This window comes from Ranitomeya variabilis, chromosome 1 (assembly GCF_051348905.1).
Source record: "Ranitomeya variabilis isolate aRanVar5 chromosome 1, aRanVar5.hap1, whole genome shotgun sequence".
Taxonomy (NCBI): Eukaryota; Metazoa; Chordata; class Amphibia; order Anura; family Dendrobatidae; genus Ranitomeya; species Ranitomeya variabilis.
In genome coordinates, this window is record NC_135232.1 from 49,719,434 (window position 1) to 49,747,328 (window position 27,895).

A 27,895-nucleotide genomic window follows, 5' to 3' on the forward strand; every position below is an offset into this window, starting at 1 on the left:
ATATGACACCTGGGAGTTACTAAAGGCGGTGTGTCACTACAGAGTTTGCTGATTGGGCAGTATCAGACAGCGCAGAGACACGCCCCCGAGGAGCGATAGCCATTTTTCAAGCGCAGTAGCAGAGGAAAGGCACAATATAGAGTTATAAGAAAAGATGCTACGGAAATGTTACAAATATTTACTAAGATATACCAGAAAAAGTCATCTTTAAATATAGTGGATCAGCTCCTTAATGGGGCAGTCTCTTGATGGCAAGCCCTAAACACATGCCCTGTTAAGGCTTCGCTGGAGATCAGAAGAGCTGATCGTCGAGGGTTGGAAATCCTGGCTATATGGCGATCAGCTGATCAGTTCGCCTTTGTACATAATGGATAGTCTTCATGAGCTCCTTTAACACGTAATCTAGTAATTCAGATAGTCTGCCACTGGTTTACATCATTAATGCATAATAATCTGTAAAAAAGTGACATAATAAAAAGTCCAATATATAGGCACAACATTCCGGAAATCTGTCGACATCTGCTTGCTGATGGTTTCTATCAAGCACAGACACGCATGTGAGCAAGAACATAAAAGGGAAATAGCATAAATTTTAATAAAAAGATTTTGATTTTTATATTTTTCATTTCATACTATGAGCCAGTATATGTGGCCCCTGAGACGGCACATTTTTTTTTTTTCCGAGCCTCTATGGGGAACATCTCCGCTTCCAAATATTGATCTCTGTAAACCCGGTGATGATGGTTTCCTTTCCGATGGATCCAGAGGTGACGTTTGCGTGCGTCTCGGTGCTGGGGTTGTGTTTTACTGTAAAGTATTCCCTTTGAAGCCCGAGAGACAGTTTGTTCGGAATGAGGCGCTTCCCCCAAATAAAGGAAGTCTGTAGCAGTGCTATTGTGGAAAGAGAGTGTAGGAATTAGGAAACGCTGGGTATGTGAGGATGTGCCCATAATAGGACCTGCGTCTGGAGAGGTAGACGGTAGCCATAGTGTGCCCTGCGGCAGCAGACCCTCACGTGCCGGGATAGACCCACCGGTGAGCTCTTCAGGACGGCCTTTACTAGTGACTAGAGACCATTTTTGTAGCAGCGTATTGTGTGTGTGTGTGTGTATATATATATATATATATATATATATATATATATATATATATATATATATATATATATGTATATATATATATATATATATATATATATAGTGAAGTCACACTATCCAAATGCAATTTATGACTTGCATGTAAAGCGCCCTGGAATAAATGGCGCTATAAAAATGTATAATAATAATGATTTCCATGAGTGACATCACTGCTCGGAGTGGATTTTGCGACTGGAGGAATGGCACTCCTGTGAAATATAAGTTATAGACAGTTATGGCATCATTGATTAGTTAAAGGGGTAAAAGCAGAAACTCCATTCTCCATGTTTCAGGTTTCTTACCCTTCACCACTGCAAAGCACAGGAGTACCGTTGGCTGGGTGAGAGACCACTGACGGGGTGGTCTATCTTGCATTGATGTAATTAGCATCTAGGTGGCACTAGAGACCCTGTTCTTTTCTTCTCTGAAAAATTGATTTGCGGATTTTATTTCCAAGGGCTCATTGCATGGCCTATAAGTCTCCATATGCTCCCATGCATGGTCTCTTTAAGGAGACACTTTATCACTTTATCACACCCTACTTGTCGTGTTTCATGTAGCACAAGTCATGCCAACGCAATTTCACAGGAATGACATCACTATTTATAACCCAGGTGACACGAGTGATGTCATAATTCTCCTGATAGACTCATAGCTGTGACATCACTGCTCACAGTGGGATGCAGTGTGACATCACTGCTCATAGTATGACATCACTGCTCACAGTGGGATGCAGTGTGACATCACTGCTCATAGTATGACATCACTGCTCACAGTGGGATGCAGTGTGACATCACTGCTCACAGTATGACATCACTGCTCACAGTGGGATGCAGTGACATCACTGCTCACAGTATGACATCACTGCTCACAGTGGGATGCAGTGTGACATCACTGCTCACAGTGGGATGAGGCGTGACATCACTGCTCACAGTGGGATGAAATGTGACATCACTGCTCACAGTGGGATGAAATGTGACATCACTGCTCACAGTGGAATGAGGCGTGACATCACTGCTCACAGTGGGATGAGGCGTGACATCACTGCTCACAGTGGGATGAGGTGTGACATCACTGCTCACAGTGGGATGAGGCGTGACATCACTGCTCACAGTGGGATGTGGCGTGACATCACTGCTCACAGTGGGATGTGGCGAGACATCACTGCTCACAGTGGGATGAGGCGTGACATCACTGTTCACAGTGGGTTGAGGCGTGACATCACTGCGCACAGTGGGATGAGGCGTGACATCACTGCTCACAGTGGGATGAGGCGTGACATCACTGCTCACAGTGGGATTGTGGTGTGACATCACTGCTCACAGTGGGTTGAGGTGTGACATCACTGCGCACAGTGGGATGAGGCGTGACATCACTGCGCACAGTGGGATGAGGCGTGACATCACTGCGCACAGTGGGATGAGGCGTGACATCACTGCTCACAGTGGGATGAGGCGTGACATCACTGCTCACAGTGGGATTGTGGTGTGACATCACTGCTCACAGTGGGATGAGGTGTGACATCACTGCTCACAGTGGGATGAGGCGTGACATCACTGCTCACAGTGGGATGAGGCGTGACATCACTGCTCACAGTGGGATGAGGCGTGACATCACTGCTCACAGTGGGATGAGGCGTGACCTCACTAACCACAGACTCCCATATTTCCTAAGATTTCAGGCTGAGCAGTTATGACGCTTATGGTAAAGCTGGCCATCTAGGCACTGTTATAGATGTACCCAGGTCTGATCTGGTCACCCGGGGGGTATGTGAAGATCTTCTCTCCGTCACACAGAATGGCCGTATTCTCAGCCATCCAAGCCCGTTTCATTCCGGGGCATCTCTCCTCGAGGCTCAGAATAGCTGGCATAGTTTTCCGCCATCCGATAGCCCTTTACTAGTGACAGACAGAAATTCAGTTGGGAAGAATGTGTTGTGGGCTGGGAGAATTGGAGCGGCGTAACTAGTGTTAGACCGGGCTCCCATTTGGACATTTTTGGCAATTTATATCAGTCATCACCTATCCATAAGATCCCACACTTGGGTGAGGAAGAATGGCGAGGAGGCCGCACATTCACGCTCTCCAACTCCAAGGGAACTTGGAAAATGGCCAATTTGTGATCAGTGATTATTCGTCAAAGTAAGAATGAAGACTTTTTGTAAACGCTCTCCAACTCTGATGGCGTCCCCAAAATAGGGATTGTCCACTGCAGGGCAAGCCCTGCGGAATCACTTCATTGCCCTAGAAGAGGGCCCTTCCCAAAGAGTTCTAACAAGTTGGAGGCTGAATTTGTCCACAATGTCTTGTTCACTGGAACTAAGAGGCCGAGGCCGACCCCTGATAACAACCCATAGCATTATCCTCCTCCACCATCTGTACAGTGGGCACAATGCGGTCAGGGGGTAACGTTCTCCTTCACCAAACCCAGCCTCCTCCATCAGACGCACATAGAGAAGTGTGATCCGTCCCAATACTTATGTTGTATATGTAGCTAGCGTATGTGCTGTTGCTCATTCTAGAAAAATGTTCAGTTTTGGATCTGATAACTGGTCCCTTCTGAAATAGAAGCCCCCTCCTCTCGCCGGCCATTATCTCCTCTCCAGCCGGCATTCCTTGCCTCTCTCCAGCCCTATCACTGCTGCCGCTTCCTCAGGAATGTTATCTGGGATCGCACACCATTTCTTTCCTCCCCTCACTTCATTATCAAGTGATTTCCACTTCTTCCAGCCCGCTGCTTATAAACGTCTCCTCCACTATCTCTGTCGCCTTCCACTCTCCCAAACTTGTTCTAAGAACAAAGTTTCCACATTAAGACTCCGCACACTTGGCAGAGCGCAATTGCCTAATGCCCGGCCGGTAAACCATCTTATCAGCAGCATCTTAAACACTTTCCGGCCCTTATTTGTATTTACACACACAATATTTATATATATATATATCTGCCCCAATCTTCCAAAAAAGACAATTATTTGTTTTCTGTTATAGTCCACAACAAGCTTTTACTTTTTGTTATATATTATATTTGTTAAAGGAATTGTATCTCCAGGAAATGTATGTAGAGGCGGAGACTCTGATTCCAGCGATGTATCACTTACTAGGCTGCTTGCTGCAGTTTTGATAAAATCCCTGTTTTAGCTGCTGCAGATCTACCAGTTCTCTGTATAACCCCGCCCACACCACTGATTGGCTGCCTTCTGTGTAGACAATTTCATGGCTGCCAATCAGTGTTGGAGGCGTCGTTGGACTACATGGGGGCAGGTTTACTAGTCCACTAGTGATAATCTCCTGATGATAAAACAGTGATTTTATCCAAACTACTGCAAGCTGCCCAGTAAGTAACACATCATGATGCTCTCAGATAACCTGATGACAGATTCCCATTAAGAATGGAGAATCATAAAGTATATTTGGAAGTTGTGGAACTTCTTTAATTTATACCCTGATTACTTTTTTTAAAATTAAAATAATAATGCCAAATCCTCAAAACACCAAATTGGTACCGTGAAGCGTTAACCGGATAAAGGTCCGCGTCCAGCGAGCTATGCACAGGACGTGTCTGATTGCATGACCTTGTATATGTAAATTCAGCTTCTAAATTAACCAGAAAAGTCTTACAAATACAAAAAAGTGATATTTTTCTTTCCTTTAAGACTACCGTAAATGATATCTTGCAAACTTGACATAATAGTTAGATAACAACATTATTTTGGCTCCTGCTTCAAAATCGTATCTTGATGATTGTTATATAGAACAAGGAACTTGAAATAAATACATAAGTACGAAAAGATGGGGAGTTGAGGATGAAGGCTTTACAGACTGCCAGCTTTACAAAAAAAAAAGCCTAGTTGATCAATAATTCTGGTTACAGACCATTCTTCTTACATACAGTTGGTGAAATAAGTATTGAACACGTCAACAATTTTCTAAATAAATATATTTCTACAGGTGCTATTGACATGAAATTCTCATCAGATGTCTGTAACAACCCATCCAATCCACACAGGCAAATAAAGCAAACCAGAGATGTCAATAAATAATGTGTAATGATGAGAAATGACACAGGGAAAAAGTATTGAAAATGCTTTTATTGAAATTTAATTAATACTTCATACAAAAGTTGGTGATGACCACTTCAAGATGCCTCGTTATGGAGAAACTAGTCGCAGACATTGCTCAAGTATGATTTTGGTCCATTCTTATACACAAAGACTCTTCACATCCTGAAGATTCCGTGGGCTCCTTCTATGAACTCTGAGCTTTAGTTCCTTCCATACATTTTCTATTGGATTCAGGTGTGGTGATTCTTCAGCCACTCTAGTAGCTTGGTAATGAGACACCTTTTTATAGGCCATCAGTTGCACCAGCTGATAGTATTTTTTTACTAAGTGACAGGATTGATTTCAGCTGGTGTCGTGACTATCCGTGGCTTTTTGCACCTCTTCCTTCATGTGTTCAATACTTTTTACCTGTTTCTATTCTCAATATTACACATAACTTATATGGACATCTATGGTTTGATTTCTTTGCCATTGTGGAATGGATGGGTTGTTACCAACATCTGGTGAGAATTTCATATCAATAGCACCTTTAGAAATGTTTTTACTTAGAATAGAAGCATGATATTGGACATACAACGGATGAAATATAAATTTTCTAAGGCATATGTTGTGTGCCTGGGTGCCATTAAGAGTCCTATTGGTACCAAGCTACTGTTGGCGCTCATGCAGACGTCAGTGGATCTTGGTCCCATCACAGGCCGCAATGCACAGACTGACCGCGGGTCTCTCAACCCGAGCGTGATGGCCTCATAGAAAGCTGTGGCGCTTTCATGCTCGCGTTACGAAACCCATAGCCATTGTGGTAAGTGATTGGGCTGAAATCCACGGATGTCTGCATGATCACTAAGCGTTAGATCTGGTATCTAATTGCGTTGAGTCACATTTCCTTCTAGACTATGACTGAGAGACATATGATGCCGGACTATCAATAACAGTCATTCCTACTAGCAGACCACCACTCAAAGCCATATCTGGTAGCAGACGACTTGTAAGAGCTCTATCCACTGCCTGAAGGCCACCATACACATTAGACTAACGTTGACCACACCCGGCGATATTAACAGGTTCGGCTGTATCGGGACCCCCAACTCTCTCCTGGCAGATTATTTTTTTAAGCGTTAAGGATCCGGCATGTCTGATTTTAGACTGCCAATCCTTTTGTTCTCCGAGAGAAGCCACTGCTAGAGTTGTCTGGCAACAGCTCTGTGATAGAGAACGCAGAGCACTTCTGTGTATGGGAGAGTTGGGCCATCGTTTGATCAACAGCTGTGTAACGTATATGGGGGGGGCTTTACTACAACTCATACATCCTACCAGACTATCATTGAAAATTATAATTGGCAATAACTACCACTAAGAGTCATATCAGGTACCAGATTATTAGTGACAGTCATATCTGGTACCAGGCTACCAGGGAGCATCATATCTGGTACTGGGTTACCAGGGAGAGTCATATCTGGTACTGGGCTACCAGGGAGAGTCGTATCTGGTACTGGGCTGCCAGGGGGAGTCGTATCTGGTACTGGGCTACCAGAGGGAGTCGTATCTGGTACTGGGCTACCAGGGAGAGTCGTGTCTGGTACTGGGCTACCAGGGAGAGTCGTGTCTGGTACTGGGCTACTAGGGAGAGTCGTATCTGGTACTGGGCTACCAGGGAGAGTCGTATCTGGTACTGGGTTACCAGGGAGAGTCGTATCTGGTACTGGGCTACCAGAGGTAGTCGTATCTGGTACTTGACTACCAGGAAGAGTCGTATCTGGTACTTGACTACCAGGGAGAGTCGATTCTGGTACTGGGCTACCAGGGAGAGTCTTAACTGGTACTGGGCTGCCAGGGGTAGTCGTATCTGGTATTTGACTACCAGGGAGAGTCGTATCTAGTATTTGACTACCAGGGAGAGTTGTATCTGGTACTGGGCTACCAGGGAGCGTCGTATCTGGTACTGGGCTACCAGGGAGAGTCGTATCTGGTACTGGGCTACCAGGGAGAGTCGTATCTGGTACTGGGCTACCAGAGGTAGTCGTATCTGGTACTTGACTACCAGGAAGAGTCGTATCTGGTACTTGACTACCAGGGAGAGTCGATTCTGGTACTGGGCTACCAGGGAGAGTCTTAACTGGTACTGGGCTGCCAGGGGTAGTCGTATCTGGTATTTGACTACCAGGGAGAGTCGTATCTGGTACTTGACTACCAGGGAGAGTCGTATCTGGTACTGGGCTGCCGGGGGGGGAGTCGTATTTGGTACTGGGCTACCAGAGGGAGTCGTATCTGGTACTGGGCTACCAGAGGGAGTCGTATCTGGTACTGGGCTACCAGGGAGAGTAGTGTCTGGTACTGGGCTACCAGGGAGAGTCGTGTCTGGTACTGGGCTACCAGGGAGAGTCGTATCTGGTACTGGGCTACCAGGGAGAGTAGTATCTGGTACTGGGCTGCCAGGGGTAATTGTATTTGGTATTTGGCTACCAGGGAGAGTTGTATCTAGTACTTGACTACCAGGGAGAGTCGTATCTGGTACTGGGCTACCAGGGAGAGTCGTATCTGGTACTTGACTACCAGGGAGAGTCGTATCTGGTACTGGGCTACCAGGGAGAGTTGTATCTGGTAGTAGGCTGCCAGGGAGAGTCGTATCCGGTACTTGACTACCAGGGAGAGTCGTATCTAGTACTTGACTATCAGGGAGACTCGTTTCTGGTACTTGACAACCAGGGAGAGTAATTTCTGGTACTGGGCTACCAGGGAGAGTAGTTTCTGGTTCTGGGCTACCAGGGAGAGTCGTTTCTGGCACTGGGCTGCCAGGGAGAGTCGTTTCTGGTACTGGGCTACCAGGGAGTCTCGTTTTTGGTACTGAGCTACCAGGGAGATTTGTGTCTGGTACTTGACCTACCAGGGAGGGGGTCACGTCTGGAACTGGACCTACCAGGAAGGGGGTCGCATCTGGTACTGGAACTTCCAGTGAGGGGGTCGCACCTGGTACTGAACTTGCCAGGAAGGGGGTCACGTCTGGTACTGGACCTACCAGGGAGGGGGTCGCATCTTGTATTGGACCTACGAGGGAGGGGGCCGCATCTGCTACTGGACCTACCCGGGAGGGGGTCGCGTCTGGTACTGGACCTACCGGGGAGGGGGTCGCGTCTGGTACTGGACCTACCGGGGAGGGGGGTCACGTCTGGTACTGGAGCTACCGGGGAGGCGGGTCGCATCTGGTACTGGACCTACCGGGGAGGGGGGGTCACGTCTGGTACTGGAACTACCGGGGAGGGGGTCACGTCTGCTACTGGACCTACCGGGGAGGGGGTCGAATCAGGTACTGGAACTACCAGGGAAGAGGTCATATCTGGTACTGGAACTACCAGGAAGGGGGTCTCTTCTGTTACCGGACTACCAGGGATGGTCATAACAATACTAGGCTGAGAATCTTATCTGTTGTCAAACTACGAACCAATGCAATTTAGATGGTGCAAGATCAAAATGATCTACTTTAATTTAAGAAGCCAAATTTTTTAATATTTCCCTTAAAAAAAAAAGCATATTACCTCACCCATCCATACAGGGGGTGTTGGACCTCATACATGAGAATACATAATTGCCTTGGAAATGGTTTATTGTTCTGCTAAAAGAAAAAATAAAATATTGAGCAGCCAGGCTTCCTAACAACTGTAGTGTTACATCCACCTTATTTGGCACCTCCGGACTATTCATGTAGCCTAAATAAATGTATTTGACATGACGTGATGGTGTCATCGGAAGACGTGATCTCATTGCCTCTCTGTACATCTCGTTAAACCAATGGGAAGCCGCTATTTCGCGCGGTCAGACTCCTGCGGTTACAATGTTTAATACCATTAATGACAGCCATTTAAACATTACAGATTGAGGTGTAAAGTAACAAAGAACTAATCCAATCAGACCCAACCTGCTTCACATGCACGCCAGATGGCCGCGCGGAGAGCACACTGCGCTTGTTCACAGTAGGAATGACATGTAAATATTTGAAGTTATTACACCGGTGTCTGGAATAGGAGCTGGAGAAGAAGACCAACGGGCAGGAGAATGAGTGCGCGTCTTAACCCCTTGTGTGCGTAGTGGGGTACAACAATCAGAATATAGAGTGTAGGGTTGGGTTCATTGGGTTTACCAATATCCCCTGCCGGATCCAACTCCTGACACCTCTGGTGCCCGACCATTGCCTTATCATGTGCTCCTTCTCAGTCATTTGGTGGGAAGAGCGATTCATTCTGTGCTCATCTTTCCATCAGACTGTCAATGGAGACTTGGGTCAACAATAGTGAAGAGCGACCGTGCTCCAATAAGGTGTTATCCGAGTATCTTGGGCGTGCTCCAATAATATGTTCGAGTCCTCACCACTACGCTGTTTGTAAGGCAATCTCCAAATGTGTAGCCGCAGGCACTCGAGCATATTATCCCAATGTGTAGCCGCAGGCACTCGAGCATATTATCCCAATGTGTAGCCGCAGGCACTCGAGCATATTATCCGAGCACACCCAAGATACTCGGGTAACACATTACGCTAGCACGTTCTCTCATCACTAGTTACCATGTGTCGGAGTTCTGTCAGAAGTCTTTGACGTAGGTTCTATGACGTGGTGGAAAGTATAGTTCAAGATGATAAAACTCATGACCGTACCTTACAGAACTCGTTCTAAGTTGTTGGGGACCTCAGGAGCCTTTGGTGTCTGACAAGTGTTGGATCCGGCACTACATCATGCTTGATGTTGATGTGAATAGAGCCTAAGTGTTCATTCACACCAGCCTATGTTACTGTCCACATTGCAGCCTCAATGCCAGACCACTGTACCACCTGACCTGACCGAACAGGCTAAAAAATGGATTTCCATAGGCTCTATGGTTGCACTTTCTATACAAACTTGCTCTAAAATAGAGGTGTACAGCATGAGGACTGGGCGGCCTCGTGTGGTCCTCAATGCCTTTTTGTGCAGCCCGCAACTATATGGTCACATACATGCCTGACAATGTCTGCTAGATGCCCACATGGGTAGCGACTAATGTGGCCATGTCGTCATCCAGTTAAGGGGTAGACGAAGTGTCCATGTATGAGGACTACCATAATCATTGTAGCATATGTTATCCCTCCAGTAATATAAATATGTTCTCCATAAATCCAATATGGAGCTGCCATAACCTTTTTTTTTTTTTTATTTGGAACTTGATACCCTTCTCCGACCACTGCCTTCCAAAATCAGTGAAGCAGACAAGGGGTTGTCCAGTCTTGGGGCTCAAGTCTGAAGTCACCTTGTGACAAGCCAAGGTCTGGACACACCTTTAAGCAAGCTCCAGTGCACTAAAGGGAGAAGCCAATATGGCAATTTGTGTGAATCGCCTGCCGAGAAGATCCCTTTGTGACAGTGGCAGATGACTCGTTTGCTACAGTTGACATCCTTGGAAATTTTTACATTTTTTCTACAACAAATTTGGAGTAAATTCTCTTCTCTGGAGGACTCTGCACGACCACGTAAGACCTTTGTGGACACCGATTGGTGGCATGTCTCCATTTGGAAAGATTTTGTCCTGATTGGAGAACCAACGATCTTATTCCAGTGAGGTCACATTGCTGTTCTTCGCTGGACCACCATAGATTTTATACTATACATCGAGTCCTAAAAGAAGTCAACTTTATGTAGAAGATTCAACTCTGTGGTTGTTCCAAAAAATATATAACGTGAAGCACCAAGGCGTGTAATTTCTGATGTGTGGATCTCCGAACACTGCTGTAGCTGAGCCCCGGCTTCTCTGCACGAAGCTCCCTCAGCTGGCCGACCAAATAGTTGGGTTATAAATCTGTCCCAACGACTTGTTGAAAAGCTGATAATTACTCCACAGCTTCTGCCTGACATATGCTCAACATCTTCCCCGCACAAGCTTGTGTCTTGTCCTCCACATGTGTGCAAACCAGATCCACAAGGTAACGAGTGTGAGCAAGCCGCAGCAGCACTGGGGAAAGTCTCCTAAGAAAGAGTCACTGAATCATTAGAGCTTTGTACGACCTTTTATGTTTTTAATACATAAGATAATCCCTCCTAAATGTTCACAAAAAATAAGTAAAAAAATCTGCTTTCTGAACACGGGGAAAAAGCAACTCGCTATCGCACATGTTACCTTATTATTGGAGCTGTCTGATGTCTGACTGCTCACTACATTAATGTAAATGGAAGCTCCAATTGGAGAAGTCCTCATATCCTGATGGTACAGCGCACGTGGGCCGTCGTGTGGATGTCATGGAGTGTACAAGTCCTCTGTCCCTCTAAACAAATCCACAGAGGTGTGACCATATCCAAACGGCAAGTCATCGGTATCGTAGTCCAGAACAACCCCGTGAAGAGCCATAAAGGATAAGTAATGTATGTACTCAGTGACTGCACCAGCAGAATAGTGAGTGCAGCTCTGGGGTATAATACAGGATGTAACTCAGGATCAGTAATGTAATGTATGTACACAGTGACTGCACCAGCAGAATAGTGAGTGCAGCTCTGGGGTATAATACAGGATGTAACTCAGGATCAGTACAGGATCAGTAATGTAATGTATGTACACAGTGACTGCACCAGCAGAATAGAGAGTGCAGCTCTGGAGTATAATACAGGATGTAACTCAGGATCAGTAATGTATGTACACAGTGACTGCACCAGCAGAATAGTGAGTGCTGCTCTGGAGTAGAATACAGGAGGTAATTAGTGATCCGTAATGTATGTACACAGTGACTGCACCAGCAGAATAGTGAGTGCAGCTCTGGAGTATAATACAGGATGTAACTCAGGATCAGTAATGTAATGTATGTACTCAGTGACTCCACCAGCAGAATAGTGAGTGCAGCTCTGGGGTATAATACAGGATGTAACTCAGGATCAGTAATGTATGTACACAGTGACTGCACCAGCAGAATAGTGAGTGCAGATCTGGAGTATAATACAGGATGTAACTCAGGATCCGTAATGTAATGTATGTACACAGTGACTGCACCAGCAGAATAGTGAGTGCAGCTCTGGAGTATAATACAGGGTGTAACTCAGGATCAGTAATGTAATGTATGTACATAGTGACTGCACCAGCAGACTAGTGAGTGCAGCTCTGGAGTATAATACAGGAGGTAATTAGTGATCCGTAATGTATGTACACAATGACTCAATGTTACACCGATTATGGTCATGTTCAGACTGTAATATGAGGTAGACGTTGCCTTTTATATTCATCCAACTTATCTGTCATTTACAGTGAAATTCAGAGAAATTTGATATCAGACAGTTAAATCCTTATCTAGATGTGTAAGAACAGCTTAACACCACAAATGGTATTGTTATACATTCGAGCGTTGCCATGATGGCTCGCTGCCATTTCTGATAATGATTTGGCCACTTAGGGACTTTCTTGAAGGCGTCTGAGGATCATTTGTGGTTTTAAACCCTGTGAGTTATGGCAGGTCTGGACAGAAGATATTTTCTTTTTTTTTCCTTCCCTGTCAGGTTCTGATAAGGCTGTGAAGTTTTTCCTGTGAATTTATTTTCATGAAAGTCTCTGATTTGAGTGAAATGATCAGATAATGTGATGTCCCAGTTTTGTCAGGAGACAAGGACAATAAACCTTAGGGTACCGTCACACAGTGCAATTTTCATCGCTACGACGGCACGATTCGTGACGTTGCAGCGTCGTATGATTATCGCTCCAGCGTCGTATACTGCGGTCACACGTTGCAATACACGGCGCTGGAGCGATAATTTCATGACGTATTTGCGATGTAGAAGCCGTTGGTTACTGTGCGCACATCGTATACAACCTGTGTCACACAATGCAATCATGCCGCCACAGCGGGACACTAGACGACGAAAGAAAGTTTCAAACGATCTGCTACGACGTACGATTCTCAGCGGGGATCCGGATCGCAGTAGCGTGTCAGACACAGCGATATCGTAAATGCATCGCTGGAACGTCACGAATCGTGCCGTTGTAGCGATCAAAATTGCACTGTGTGACGGTACCCTTAGAGAACAGACTTTAAAAAAAAAAATCCCACTGTGCTCCTTATCTGCAGAAATAAGCAAATGCCTTTTGTGTGACAAACTTGTGTTTTCCTAGAAGACTGGTATATTCAGTGTCATACTGGGCCACATCAGGTGTGATCCTACTTGACCCAGGTAGCTTCCCGTATACCGCACTGGCATTTCTGACGACTTCAGAAAATTCTTTTTTGTGCACATAACAATAATTCTGACCATTATATGACCTGCATTCAGCATTTTTCAGCAGTTGTCTCCCTGCAGCTTCGATCACTAGTTTGTCTAGTAGAGACTAGCTGCTATGTTTCCCATAAACAGCACTCAGAGACATCCCTGGGTTTCTGCCCTCCTGTCTCTGTGTAGCACATGTTCAGAAGCACCAAAAGTGTGGTTGTGAATCCAGCACTGTAGTGAGAAAAACACTTCAATACTGTAGCAGCACGTAGGTCATTATTCAGCAGTAGTGAGCAGTACAGCTGTGAATTCAGCTCTGAGGTTCACTGAACACCTATCACAAAGCCACAAGTTGTGAGCAGTGCAGCTGTGAATTCAGCTTTGATGTTAGATGATCACCTATCACAAAGCTGCGAGTAGTGAGCAGTGCATCTGTGAATTCAGCTTTGAGGTTAGGTGGACACCTATCACAAAGCTGCAGCAGGGTCTGTCTGTGCCTCTTCTTCTACTTTCTCCCTCCTCTATTCATAGACTTTAATGGGCAATTATAATCTGATCCCTCAGTGAACCCATCCATCTTGTTTTGACTAAGTACCGTTTTTCAGTCTGATTGATGAGCTCCGGTGGCAGGGGAGAGGAGCTGCGGCTCAAAGGTGAAAAAAGGCATATTTCTCTGATCAGATTTATTATTTTCTTGCATTAACTTATGTAAATCTTGTTGATAACAGTGAGCCTTTAAGCTGGAAGTACACACTCTGTGTGTTGCTCCTTGGACTAACATCTATCCATGCCAACATCCCCATTGTACACTGTGTTTTGGGGGGTATTAAATGCTCCCCTACACATCTTGGTTGAAGCGTCATCCCCCTAACCTCTCCCCCCCCAACAGATGACCTCTGGGGAGAAAAAGTTCTGGATTCTTTCATATTAATGCATAATCCTTTTTCTCCCCCAGGAGATGAGCCACCCAAGTGGTGTCTTCATCTGGCCGTGGCTTATGCCACGTTCCCTATTGAGGAACCATCAGTCTACATTAATGTTTTGCAGTCAGGGTCCCAAGAAAAACAACTTCCTCATGTTCTAACATGTGATGTTCAGGGTTTTTTTCCCCCATATTTCCAGTTTTACTTTTTGTACTCTGGTTCACGAAACTTGAAAATCACCAATGTCCAAATAGCAGAACCCAGTGTCTTCATAGAAAGTGATGATGTATTGCTAGAATTTGTGATCTGTAGGGGGTCCAGCTACAAAAAGGAAGGGGCTGTCGCTCTGGTTTTCCCTTCAATTAAAGGGAACCGGTCAGATCCCGCAAGTCTCCCAAACAGCAACTATAACACTTTGGAGCCATCTAACTGTAGTGTAATCATGTCTGTGTTGTCTCGGCCAAAACTGCTTTTGTGTCGCCAACTTTCTTTTGCCTATGACCTGGCAGGAGTCTACCGGGTTGTTGCTTCTCCCAGACTAGACCGGTGGCATTACCCGTAATCACAGCCATTGGGAGGAAGTGACATCTCCTTCTGCTGTCCACGTCATTCCAGAACCGCTGGAAATGTCGCCTAAGAGTGTGACGTCCTCTCCAATCCTATGTACCTGAGCGTGCGCAATGACACCGTGGCGAGTACATCCGGCTTCACTGTTCATGCTCAGGAAGAGGCGTTCAGAGCGGATGTGACGCTTATGCAGCGGTAATGAAATGACTTGACCACTCCAATCCATCCTAAACTCTGCTGCCTGACTAATCCACCTGTCTCCCTGTTATTCCCCAGCCTCTCCTCTCTGCCAGGCCCTTCACTGGCTTCCCATTGCCCAGAGGCTACAGTTCAAAACCCTTACTATGACATACAAAGCCAGTCACAACCTGTCTCCTCCATACATCTGTGACATGGTCTACACGCAACCATCGATCGTCTCATGATCTCCTTCTCTACTCCTCTCTCATCTCTTCTTCCCACAACCGCCTCCAAGACTTCTCCCGTGCTTCCCTGCTACTCTGGAACTCTCTACCCCAACACATCAGGCTCTCGCCTGCCACGGAAACCTTCAAAAGGAACCTGAAGACCCACCTCTTCCGACAAGCCTGCAGTGATCCTCAACCTACTGAATCGCCGCTCAACCAGCTCTACCCTCTCCTAGTGTATCCTCACCCATCCCCTGCAGATTGTGAGCCCTCGCGGGCAGTGTCCTCCCTCCTTATGTACTTGTGTGTGCCTTGTTTTACTAATGTTTACTTTACTTGTCTATATTTGCCCCGTTCACATGTAAAGCGCCATGGAATAAATGGCGCTATAAAAATGTAGAATAATAGCAGGGAAGGACGTCAGTCACGCCTAGGGGGCATGAATACAGATACTGAGGCCTGACTAGTCCAGGGAAGCGACTGCCCACTGGGCTAGTCCTAGGTCAAGTGCATATGGCTTTTTGGCACGCTCGTAAAGTTTGTTGTCCCAGGACAACACAGACTTCAGAAAGAGGATATTAAATTGTTTTGGTGGTGGCAAAACCAATGGCTCGGAGTACCACTATGCATGGAGAACCTAGAAGTTGGACGATCACATTATTATAGCATTTCATAGTGCATAGTGATGGGAAAAGACCTAGTAAAAGTGTTTTATAATGCCTTAATAGTACTGCAAGTCACAGTACAATACTGACCCCAAATTATCCCCGCAGTGCCAAAATATTAGCTCCACATTGGCCAAACAGTATCCAACTCGTAGTGTTTCATAATGCCCGAAAGGGGTTGAACACTACTGGGCAATCCCTTAATAATTAATGGGCCCAGGAAGGTGAACAAAAAATATAATTCACAAAGCGGCGCCGCTCCCCTGTACTTGGCGCAACATCTTCTGGCATCAGCATCCGGTGGGGTGTCACATCGGCTACGGAGGAGTGGCACAAGTTCGGGAAGTATCGGTAACCAGGGCTCATTAATAAGGGATTGTCCGGTGTGGACAACTCCTTTAAGGCTGCATACAGTAGAATAGTGATGTGGCTTTCTATTGCCCAAGTGACGCCACCATTCCCCACTTTGTCGGGGAGTGGGTGTCCCATTCTGTGACTCGCTGGGTGTAATGGACGCCTTTTAGCTGTTTCTAACAGTTCTTAGTTGTGATATCTCCCATTATTGCAGCTTACACATAAATTATCCAGAAATTGAAGAACCCGCTGACTTTTCAGTGTCAGTTGTACATTATGAGAAGTGAAGAAATAGCAGAAAAACGGACACATTTGTTTTTCTGTTTCAGACCGCTCTTGGGGTTTTACTGGTTTCCCCTTTTTATTTCCGAAGTGAAGCAGACGTCTGCCTGACTGGTTCCTGTTCGTTTTGCTGTTTGATTGCACACTTTATTTCCCCTTTCGTTGTCTTGTGGCTCCGGCTCTTGTGGTTAATTTATGACATTTTTATTTTATTTTTCGTGTGTGTTTTGCAGAAAGATTTTGCCGTACGAGAAGATCTGCACACATCTGATGTGGAGAGCTGGCTGGGTTTCATCACCTTCCTTTGTGAAGTCTTCGGCACGATGAGGAGTAATACCGGGGAGCCTTTCCGAGTCCTCGTGTGTCCTATTTATACCTGCCTTAGAGAGGTAATGACAACGGTTGTGCCATCACCCACCTAATTCCTCTGCATTTTTTTTTTTTTTTTTAAATGAGTCTCCTAAAGGATATTAATGTTTGATCACTACAATAGGGGTCCTGAGTGTCCCGATCGTTGGCATCGCATGATCACCGCAATGAGGAACATGAATGGGAGCGGTGGTCACACTCACACCCAGGGACCCAGCCAAGCACTGAGCCATGGCTCAGCATGTGTGACCACTGCTCCATTCCAGATCCTCCTTATGTATCACATCAGTTCTCCTGATTGTGGGGATCCCAGAGGTGAGGCCACTAGGATCTAGTTTCTCCGTGCCTCCTTTTGGCCATGGGTCCATAAATTCCTCGTCCCCTCTGCATTGGCCGGCACGGACATCTGTGCAAAACCTGACAGGGGATCGGGTATCGATGGAGCTGTGGCACTAATAGGAAGCCAACTATGCATTCCCCTCATTACGATAAGATTTTGGTATTATGGGAGGGTCGCTTAAGTAAAGGCCAGTTAAAAAAAAATTAAATACCGTATATACTCTAGTATAAGGCGTCCCGTGTATAAGCCAAGGCACCTAATTTTACCACATAAAACTGGGAAACCTTACTGACTCAAGTATAAGCTGGGTATGCATTGTCCCCTCATCCCTATCCTGGTATGCATTGCTCCCCATCCCTGTCCTTGTATGTATGGTTCCCCGTCTCTGTATGCATGGCTCACTCCCCATTCCTGTCCTTGTATGCATGGCTCCCCATCCCTGTATGCATGGCTCCCTCCCCATCCCTGTCCTTGTATGCATGGCTTCCTGTCGTTGTATGCATGGCTCCCCGTCCCTGTCCTTTTATGCATGGCTCCCCATCCCTGTCCTTTTATGCATTGTTCCCCATCCCTTTCCTTGTATGCATGGCTCCCCATCCCTTTCCTTGTATGCATGGCTCCCGTCCCTTTCCTTGTATGCATGGCTCCCCTTCCCTGTCCTTGTATGCATGGCTCCCTCCCCATCTCTGTCCTTGTATGCATGGTTCCCCATCCCTGTCCTTGTATGCATGGCTCCCCATCCCTGTCCTTGTATGCATGGCTCCCGTCCCTTTCCTTGTATGCATGGCTCCCCATCCCTGTCCTTTTATGCATGGCTCCCCTTCCCTGTCCTTGTATGCATGGCTCCCCATCCCTGTCCTTGTATGCATGGCTCCTTATCCCCTATCCTTGTATGCTTGGTTCCTATAGAAAAAACCAACACATCCTACTTACCTTCCCTGCGTGCCCTCGCTGCATCTCGTTTCTGCACTAGAAGCTCTTCCGGCAGAGCGATCACATGTCCCCCCACTCATTAAAGTAATTAATATTCACTCCACGACTATGGAAGTGGAGAGGGGTGAATATTCATTACCTTAATGAGTGGGGGACACATGATCGCTCGGCCAGAAGACTGGCACCGGAAGGAGATGCAGCGAGGACGCGCAGGGAAGGTAAGTAGTTGTTTGCTTGAAGCCTGCAGCTGTAACTGTGCCAGGGCAGTGAATATTCATTTATCTTTAGCAGCGGGCACAGTTACAGCCGCTGGCTCCTGCCTCTGTCGCCCACCGCTCCCCCTCCCCCGCCGTCTTTCTGGGACAATGACTCGTGTATAAGCCGAAAATGCTGAAAAACTCTGCTTATACGATTATATACGGTAGGTTCCTGGGCAAAATGCAAAATAGAGCTTCACCCTAAAAGCGAAATTATAAAACTGCCACATACTGCTCAAAAGTTGCACAAAATCAGAAATGCTTTTCATTTTTGTCCTTACCCTGTTATGTGACTTTTTAGCATAGAAAGTCAAATGTATCACTAAAACATCGTAAAATATCTGTCGTACGTAAAATTACTCCGGAAGGAGACTGGAATACATTTGCGCCAAAATTTTCCAACTTTTTTTAATAATGTTGCAATTGATGAATCAGCTGAAAGCCCAAACCTCGTCCCCAATAAAGAACATAAAAAACAAAAACTGGCAAGCGCAAATTAAAAGGAGAATTACGGTAGTTGTAAATGAAAAATGGGTGAAATACGCCCCCCAAAAAACAGACAATAAAAAATGCAAGTACAATCTGGCCTTTAAACTCATATGACGACTCATGGAGTCGATGACTAAATGCTAGTGGGGGGTTAGTGGCAGCAAGATTGGGCCAAGTGTGCGTGTGGTTTTGATGGAGAGCCGTCAAGAGGCCACTGATTGAAAAATATCTGCTTTCGGATCATAGGATCACGCATGTTGTAATCCACATGTCCAGTCCTTGATTTCCGTCCGCGCCCGCCGTCAGGGGACAGTTGGAATAACTGCATACGTATCAGAGGCGTAGCTAAGGGTTCAGGCTAGGGGGGGCGAAACACATCTGAGTGGGCCCCCTAACCTGAGTAACGTTTGTTTACATAATTATGGTGGTTTTAAACACTGTTGTGGGCATCTCAGTGGAATACTGTGCATTCCAAATGGGCAAGATTATATTCTGCTACATCGCTACACATGAATAGATACTACATAATGCATAACATATATTAAATATCATGGTTCTAAACCCATAAATACAGAGCAGCTACAATCACAACCACAGATATACCTAAGGAATGTAAATCTTTATTCTCTGGCAAAAAGCTGTCAAACATTTTTCTGTTAAATACCACTACATACTCACCTTCTGATGTCTGTCACGTCCCCCGGCGTCCGCGCTGCTGCTCAGAGCTTCCTGCACTGAATGTGTCAGTGCCGGCCGTAAAGCAAAGCACAGCGGTGACGTCACCGCTGTGCTTTAGGGCCGGCGCTTACACAGTGCAGGGAAGCTGAAGGCGAGGGACACGACAGACATGGCAATGTAAGTATGTAGTGTTTGGTTTTTTTTACATTTACACTGGTAACCAGGGTAAACATCGGGTTACTATGCGCGGCCCTGCGCTTAGTAACCCGATGTTTACCCTGGTTACCCGGGGACTTCGGCATCGTTGGTCGCTGGAGAGCTGTCTGTGTGACCACACAGCGACGCTGCAGCGATTATCACTTAATAATAATGTGACGGTACCTTTACAGGTGATGGTCTTTCTTATGGAGTCATTCACTTTTCCAGTCTTTTAAACCAGGCACAGATCGCCACCACGCGGCTGCAGAGATTACAACAAAGACACATTTGACTTCTCACATTCCAGCACCGTTCTTGTCTATTCCCAACCTGCACAACTTCCACATCTTGCTGATACCCCAATACTGAGCCGCTGCTGCCGTATGTGTCCCTATTACTGATTCTCTTAGTACTCCATATAATAATGCCACCACTGTTCCCCACATATTAATGCCCGTCACTGTGCCTCTTACTCTCATGGTGATTGCCTGTGAAGAAGACACTGAGCTTGAACTGCCGTGACCTCATCACTGGCATTTTCTCACGGTCGTGATGTCACAGCAGTTCAGCCCGGCTGCGAGCAGACTCAGTGACGTCACCGCTAGTCATTGAGGCTGCGCAGGCAGCATCTCAGTCGCCAGTGGTTTACAGCTGGGACAGTCGCATCCTAGCACCGTCCCGGTTGCAAACTGTATATTCCCATGATATGGATTACTGCTTAGAACACAACGATGGACAGGTATGGTATATTGTTGGTTTGTGATTTTACTTTTATTACAGGAGATCGAGGGCTTCACATGGATTAGACGTAACAATAAAAATGGTAAACTGTGTTTTGTTTTATTTCAAATAAAATACTTTTTTCTGACTGTGTCTTTATTTTACATGTAGCTATAGGATTAGTAATGGATAGGTGTTTTATAGACACCTCTCCATTACTAAGCTGTGGGCTTGATGTCACCTAACAAGCAGAGCAGGGGAGAATGATAAGAGCCACTTTCAGCCCCTGCTGCCGGGGAACAGCGCTTACTGTAGCACTACTTCCCTGGTGGCTGTCCGTGTGGTACTGATGCGGCACACGGATGGCACATGGTTGTTACATGTGTGCCGCACGTATTACACACATGGACATGGATATGTCTGGTACCGTTTTTTTTGGTACCGGAAATAAATGGATGTGTGAAAATGTTATTGAGTGAGGCTGCACAGTTAGAACATGGCCAGGAGTATGCAAATCGCATACTTGTTGATATGGGCAATAGCGAATCCTTAGTATGCGAGATGTGAAGTTTCACAATTTTGCAGCCACATAGGAGTATCTGCAAACTTGCAGCATTAGATCAGACAATCCCTTTAAATAAAGTGCAGCTAGAGCCATGGCTTGTTGTATGGGGGCTTGTTATACGAAGGCTATGTTTCCATGGTCATGAAACCTTCCGGATTTGCTGCGGATTGGACGCTGCGTATAGCCGCAGCATCCAATCTGCAGCTTCCAGATGTTACAGCATAGTGGATGGGATTTTATGAAATCCCGGCGTCTACACTATGCATACAAACACCCAGGTGGCAGACCTGCGTAACCGGACATGCAGCGCGTCATTATAGACCGCAGCATGTCTATTTATCTTGCGGAGACGCTCCGTCTCCACAAGATGAATAACCCAGTCTATGAATACGATGCGGTGATTCCGCCTGTGTTCAATGAACACAGGCGGAATCACCGCGCGTATAACAGGGAGCAGCGCTTTTGGCGGAGCGGGGTATTTGCTGGAAATCCTGAACGTGGAGACATAGCCTAACAGGCTGGGGCTTATTATAAGACCTAAGCTGTAAATATAATAAGCCCCCTACCTGCACCCACACAACTATTAGATAATAATACTCCAAGAAATGAAATACAGCAGGCCCCCTACAGCGCCACCCACCCCCACTACCCTAACTCGGCTCCCCCTCTCACCCTCACAGTCACCCCACTCCCACAGTAACATACTAATATCATGTGCAGTGTGCTTTAATTTATTTTAAAGAACGAACATTCCACTTCCACAGCAGCCCTTACATTTATGAAAATGTCCGTCCTGACTCCCGTCTCTCTCTCCTGTCCGTCAGTTTGACTTTGTCCAGGTGGCAGGTCAGGCACTATCTTGGGCTCTGTCCTCCTGGCACACTAATAATAACAATTAGAGATGCTGCTGCTGACTAGGACCTGAGAAGAGTGTGGACCAATAGGAGCAGACCTGGGGTGGAGCTATCTGCAGCGCTGCCAGCCTGTCAAGATACTATCAGGTTAGCAGCAGCGCTCCAGCTCCAGCCCGCACCGTGCGCTCACAGTGAGACTCTGCTATTGGCTGCTGTGCAGCGTGCAGAGTCTCCATCTGTGCGGTGACCAGGCAGCAGCGCGTCGCCACTCTGGACTGTCAGAGAGCCGCGGCCGCAAGCGGCTGCGGCTCTGGATGGGTCGTGGGTGGGTGGCCCCTCCTCCTCCTCCATCATGTGACAACGGCAGGCCAGGGGCGACGCTGCAGCTTGCGATCCTGTGTGTCTGGTCTGGACTCTGAAAACATCAGAGAGCCGCGGCCGCTTATTACTGCCTGAGCGGCCGCGGCTCTGAGTGGGCCCCTCCATGTGACTGGGCCCCTCCATGTGACTGGGCCCGGGGCGATGGCCCCCTCTGCCCCCCCGGTAGCTACGCTACTGATACGTATTGAAGGATAGTCATCCAATGCCTCTCAAATTCCCAACTTCTGCGACTTTAGGGTACTTGACTCTAAGGTTTGCAGTGTGGCGAGCGGCTAACCATACAATACAGTGGCTTAGCCGCTTGTTTTGGTCTCACTACACCCATTCATGACCCCTGCCGTTTCTGATAAGTTGTACACCGTAGAGTTTTGGGTCTTTTATTGATTTTAGAGAGCTGGCATTAACATAAGAGGCGGGCAGAATAGGGAGCGTGATTCTGGAGAAGACGTAGCCCCTTTTGCAGAGCTTATACTTGGTACGGAGGTGTCCTCGGGGGGTACCCCTGATTACTACTATATGTCACCTTATGGCGGCAATATCAGTGTGCTACCATAGTGGTATATACCAGTGCTTCAGAGCATGTAAGAGATTACAGCACAGTTATAGATGGTGACTTGCCGCTGACGTACTTTCTGGTGGAGTCGTTCACTTTCCCTTTCTTTTCCATCTGGCCCAGACCGACATGACAACTTCTTCCAGCCACGACTTGTCTGTAGAGATTGCAACAGACACATCTGATTTCTCACATTTACTGCACCGTCGCCATCTATTCTCAACCTGCACAAACTCCTCATCCTGCTGATACCCCAATACTGAGCCGCTGCTGTATGTGTCCCTATTAGTGCACCTGCTGTGTGGCTCAATAACAGCGCCCTTCTTATTGCCCGACATAGTAATGCCACCTCTGTGCCCCTTATATAGTAATAATGCCTCCTTTGTGCCTTCTAGATGGTAAATTTGCCCCCTAGAAAATATTAATGTCCTGTGCAAATGCCCTAGAAAACAGTGTCAACATATTTCCCTTGACAGCCGCAATACTGAGTGCCCCTATAACAATAATGCTTAAGTGCTCACTAACATTTAATAATATCCATTGAGTCCCCTAATGTACAGCTCCCCTATACACAGTGTGATGGGCCCACAGCTCCCCTATACACAGTGTGATGGGCCCACAGCTCCCCTATACACAGTATGGTGGGCCCACAGCTCCCGTATACACAGTATGGTGGGCCCACAGCTCCCGTATACACAGTATGGTGGGCCCACAGCTCCCCTATACACAGTATGATGGGCCCACAGCTCCCCTATACACTGTATGATGGGACACAGCTCCCCTATACACGGTATGATGGGACACAGCTCCCCTATACACAGTGTGGTGGGCCCACAGCCCCCCTATACACTGTATGATGGGCCCACAGCTCCCCTATACACGGTATGATGGGCCCACAGCTCCCCTATACACGGTATGATGGGCCCACAGCTCCCCTATACACGGTATGATGGGCCCACAGCTCCCCTATACTCTGTATGATGGGACACAGCTCCCCTATACACTGTATGATGGGACACAGCTCCCCTATACACAGTGTGGTGGGCCCACAGCTCCCCTATACACGGTATGATGGGCCCACAGCTCCCCTATACTCTGTATGATGGGCCCGCAGCTCCCTTATACACAGTATGATGGGCCCACAGCTCCCCTGTACACGGTATGATGGGCCCACAGCTCCCCTATACACGGTATGATGGGCCCACAGCTCCCCTATACACGGTATGATGGGCCCACAGCTCCCCTATACACGGTATGATGGGCCCACAGCTCCCCTATACACGGTATGATGGGCCCACAGCTCCCCTATACACGGTATGATGGGCCCACAGCTCCCCTATACACGGTATGATGGGCCCACAGCTCCCCTATACACGGTATGATGGGCCCACAGCTCCCCTATACACAGTGTGGTGGGCCCACAGCTCCCCTGTACGCAATGTGGTGGGTCCTACATTAGTATCCAAGCTAAATAGGCCCCACATTTTATAGGGGCTTTCACAGTACTCCCTATAATGTATGAGGCACCCCTTACTGTTTTAGGATCCCCATTTTTTATGATGCCCCCACAAGTTTTAATTAAAATTTAAAAAAAACATCATATTCTCGCCTAATCCTGGATCTTGACGACTCCATGAGCAGAATATTGAGATTTTTTTATCTCTTGATGGTGATCTGGTTGCTACGTGTTTGTGTGTCAGCCTGGGTGTGGATCCGTTGTCCATGTAGGTTGGTAGTCGGACATGTAGAATAGCCGCAGTTGCTCTTTGCTCAGTCCCACTCACCACAGGTAGCATGTGACGCTCGGCCCCGGGCTCGGCTTGTGTGTATGGAGGCAGCTTCCCTAGATCTTTCATTCTCCCATAGTCGGGTGTCTCTGCAGTTTGGGGCCTGGATCCTGGATACCGTGGTCTCTGCCGCACATTTCACACTCTTCGTTTTCCACTTGACCCAGGGCAGAGTTTTCCGTCTTGATGTCTTTCTGGCAGCGGCTCAGGAGACACATAGACCAGTGATCTCCACCACTTGCTTATCACACCTGATGCTGAAAACACACTGGATACTGGTTGTAATGGTTTTAACAATTTTCTTTTTAAATGGTATTAGCTGATATATACACCGCTCTTATCTATTTGCTCCTATTTAGGGTACTCAATTGACGAGGTTTCTCCCTACGGAGCAAAGAACGGCCAAACTTCATATATTCCTGTGGGTACAGATATGTCTACCCGCATTTCCAGGAAAGGCGCCACTATCGCATGATACGGATCCAATCCACTATTGCAAAATCCGCAACAGGCTGCAATTTGCATTACAACCCCTGGATGGCCAAATGTAGACACACATGGTACAAACATCTCCCGACAGAGCATGCCATAATCAATCCGCGAACATGGTGTGATAAGGTGTTAAGGTACCTTTGGCATGCCCAAAAAATATGTTTGAGTCCCCGCAGCTGCATGTCTCGAGGCTTTTCAACAGCCGCAACACATGCAGGGATGGCCTGTTTGTTTGAACACCTGCGAGACATGCAGCCGTATGGACTCGAACATATTTTTTGAGCATGCCGAAGACACTTGGTTAGAACCCGCGCATGCTCAGATAACACCTTATACAAGCACATCGTTCATCATTAGTAATGTTTCATTTGAAGATGAGGTTATTTGTCAGAGGCCTCGGGGAGGACAACTTACTAGAGCGTCTTCCAACTGGAACCAACTTGGACAAGTCCTTTATTCACAGGCAGAATACAACTTTCCAGAAATGTCCATCTGATGAATAAAGGTTGATTCACTTCCGTTGGCTAATGCCAAGGGAAACAAAGGACAATTGGGCATATTACAGTTCAACATGTCCAATCCTTTTGTTCTCATAGTGGATAAGTTGCCAAGAGAAGTGTTTAGGAGATGCTTTCTCCCCTCTCCGCTATCTAAAAGTGCCCATGCACCTTAGATGGCTAAACGAGCGTTCTGCTGATCCCTAACCCTTATTTCCCATTCCCCCATACACATAAATGTAAGAGATCAAGAGTTATAAATAGGGAGCGAGCTGCTGTGAGACTCCAATGATGGCGGCCTATCTCCTGGAGAAACAAAAGGATCAGGCGGTGTAATTTAACATGCCCGATCCTTCTCTCCGCCCAACAGTCAGGAGACCCCCATACATATTGGGCTACGTTCACTTTTTCCTGATGCCGAGCTTTGTGTCTGACTTTCAATCCAAATCTTTAAAAAAAAAATTTAAAAAATGGGATTCAGATGGAAGCCCCAATCTGTCCCTCTCCGACAGCACATTGTGCAGCCTGTACGGAGCCACATTCATTAACCGTCGTAGTCCTCACCGATCGCTCGCCTTCATTTTGAGTCCAATTTATTAATTATTTACCCATTTTTTCCCTTTTTCTCCCCATAGCTGTTACAGTCTTACGACGTGAAGGAGGACGCGGTTCTGTGTTGCTCCATGGAGGTGAGCAACTGCAGCCACTTTGGGGCATTTTTTTAAATTTTGGTGATTGGGGGCATCATCCTAGAACCCGATTATAACGTATGGAGCACCATCGCCCGGTTAAGGTGTTTCTATGTACGTCCCATAGCTTGGGAACGACCAGTGGGCACAGTGATGGAGCAGGCCCCGGTCTCGGACTGTGTGACACAGAGGGCATGTAACTGTGGGATATGTGATAGTCTGTGACAGCCCCGTCCACCTGTGGTTGAGACTCTGTCACTGGCTTGACCTCTAATGAACACGCAGGGCAATTATCTTTGTCAGTCTGTCACCCAAGTCATCTCCCCAGTCAGTCTGTGTCTCGCATTCATGCACCAGCTGAGCCGGAGACACAGGCGTCTGAGACGGGCGACCATTTAACATGCGACTTGTAACCTCTGCTCTGTTGACAGCTGCACAGCACTGGACGTCTGCTGGAGGAACAGCTGCCCGAGATGATGACGGAGCTGCTGGCCGCTGCACGAGACAAGATGCTGTGTCCCACCGACTCCATGTTGACCAGGTCTCTGTTACTGGAGGTCATCGAGTTGCATGCCAACAACTGGAACCCGCTGACCCCGAGCATCACACAATACTACAACAAGACTATCCAGAAACTTACTGGTTGACAACGTAGAGGAAAAGGGGCAACAGCCGACTGGACACAATCCTTAGGGTAGGGGGGCAATTCTCGCCACCCTGCCGTAAACCAGGATGTACCAACTGGACTCGCCAACCTTTCTCACGAAGATAATGAAGGAACCACACGTGTTTAATAAATCAAACAGCATGCTTAAGAACTCATTCAGTAAGAGGGATGGGGGGAGCTGCCTTCTTCTTCAGTCCAGGCCCTTGCTCTCGAACGACCCCCTTCGCCGTCTCGTTAGCATATTGTATGAGCCGCAGCGCACGCACGAAGACATTGTGCACTACAGACGTGTATTGTGCGAGGCCGACGGGCTGCTATTGTTTACACAGCATACTGGGGGGCTTATACAGGGCCAACCGGCAGGAGGTGGGTCTGGGCAGATGTCTCAGGAGAAACAAAGAGGGCAGGGTCGGAGCTGACATTGATCATTGACCTCCTCTTTTGTCCACGTGTGGAGCTCGGGGAGTCTTGTGTTAGGAGGCACGGGTTGGTTATGTATTAGGACGCCGCACGGGTTGAGTTTTTATTTGCACTCTATGATTAAAGTAATTTGTTTGTTTTTTTTTCATTTGAAGGTTGAAATAGGAATTAAAAAAAAGAAAAAGAAATATCCTGTGACTTACCAGCATCATACATAACTCCGTCCTAAAGGCCGACTTGGCAACTTGGAGGGAGAGGGAAATACTGACCGACCCAGTTAATCTGTACTCTGACTCTTACCAGGGACCAGAAGACAGTCCCTAAAAAAAAAATGCAGTGCAATATGTAGTAAATTATTATTTTATTCTTTTGCATCATTCGTTAGGATCGGTTCATCACACATCTGAAGAC

The 27,895-nt window shown here is 46.9% G+C and overlaps 1 protein-coding gene across 2 annotated transcripts in view; it reads left to right on the top strand.

Annotated features, from left to right (window-relative positions):
- CTIF (cap binding complex dependent translation initiation factor) overlaps positions 1-27,654 on the top strand; it is a 174,706-nt gene extending 147,052 nt beyond the window's left edge. For both annotated transcript variants that reach the window (XM_077283384.1, XM_077283393.1), the window contains 3 exons: positions 16,829-16,984; positions 26,344-26,397; positions 26,829-27,654. In XM_077283384.1, coding sequence (XP_077139499.1) covers positions 16,829-16,984; positions 26,344-26,397; positions 26,829-27,044 — 426 coding nt within the window. In that variant the 3' untranslated portion in view covers positions 27,045-27,654. The remainder of the gene's footprint in view (positions 1-16,828; positions 16,985-26,343; positions 26,398-26,828) is intronic.
- Positions 27,655-27,895: the final 241 nt, after the last annotated feature.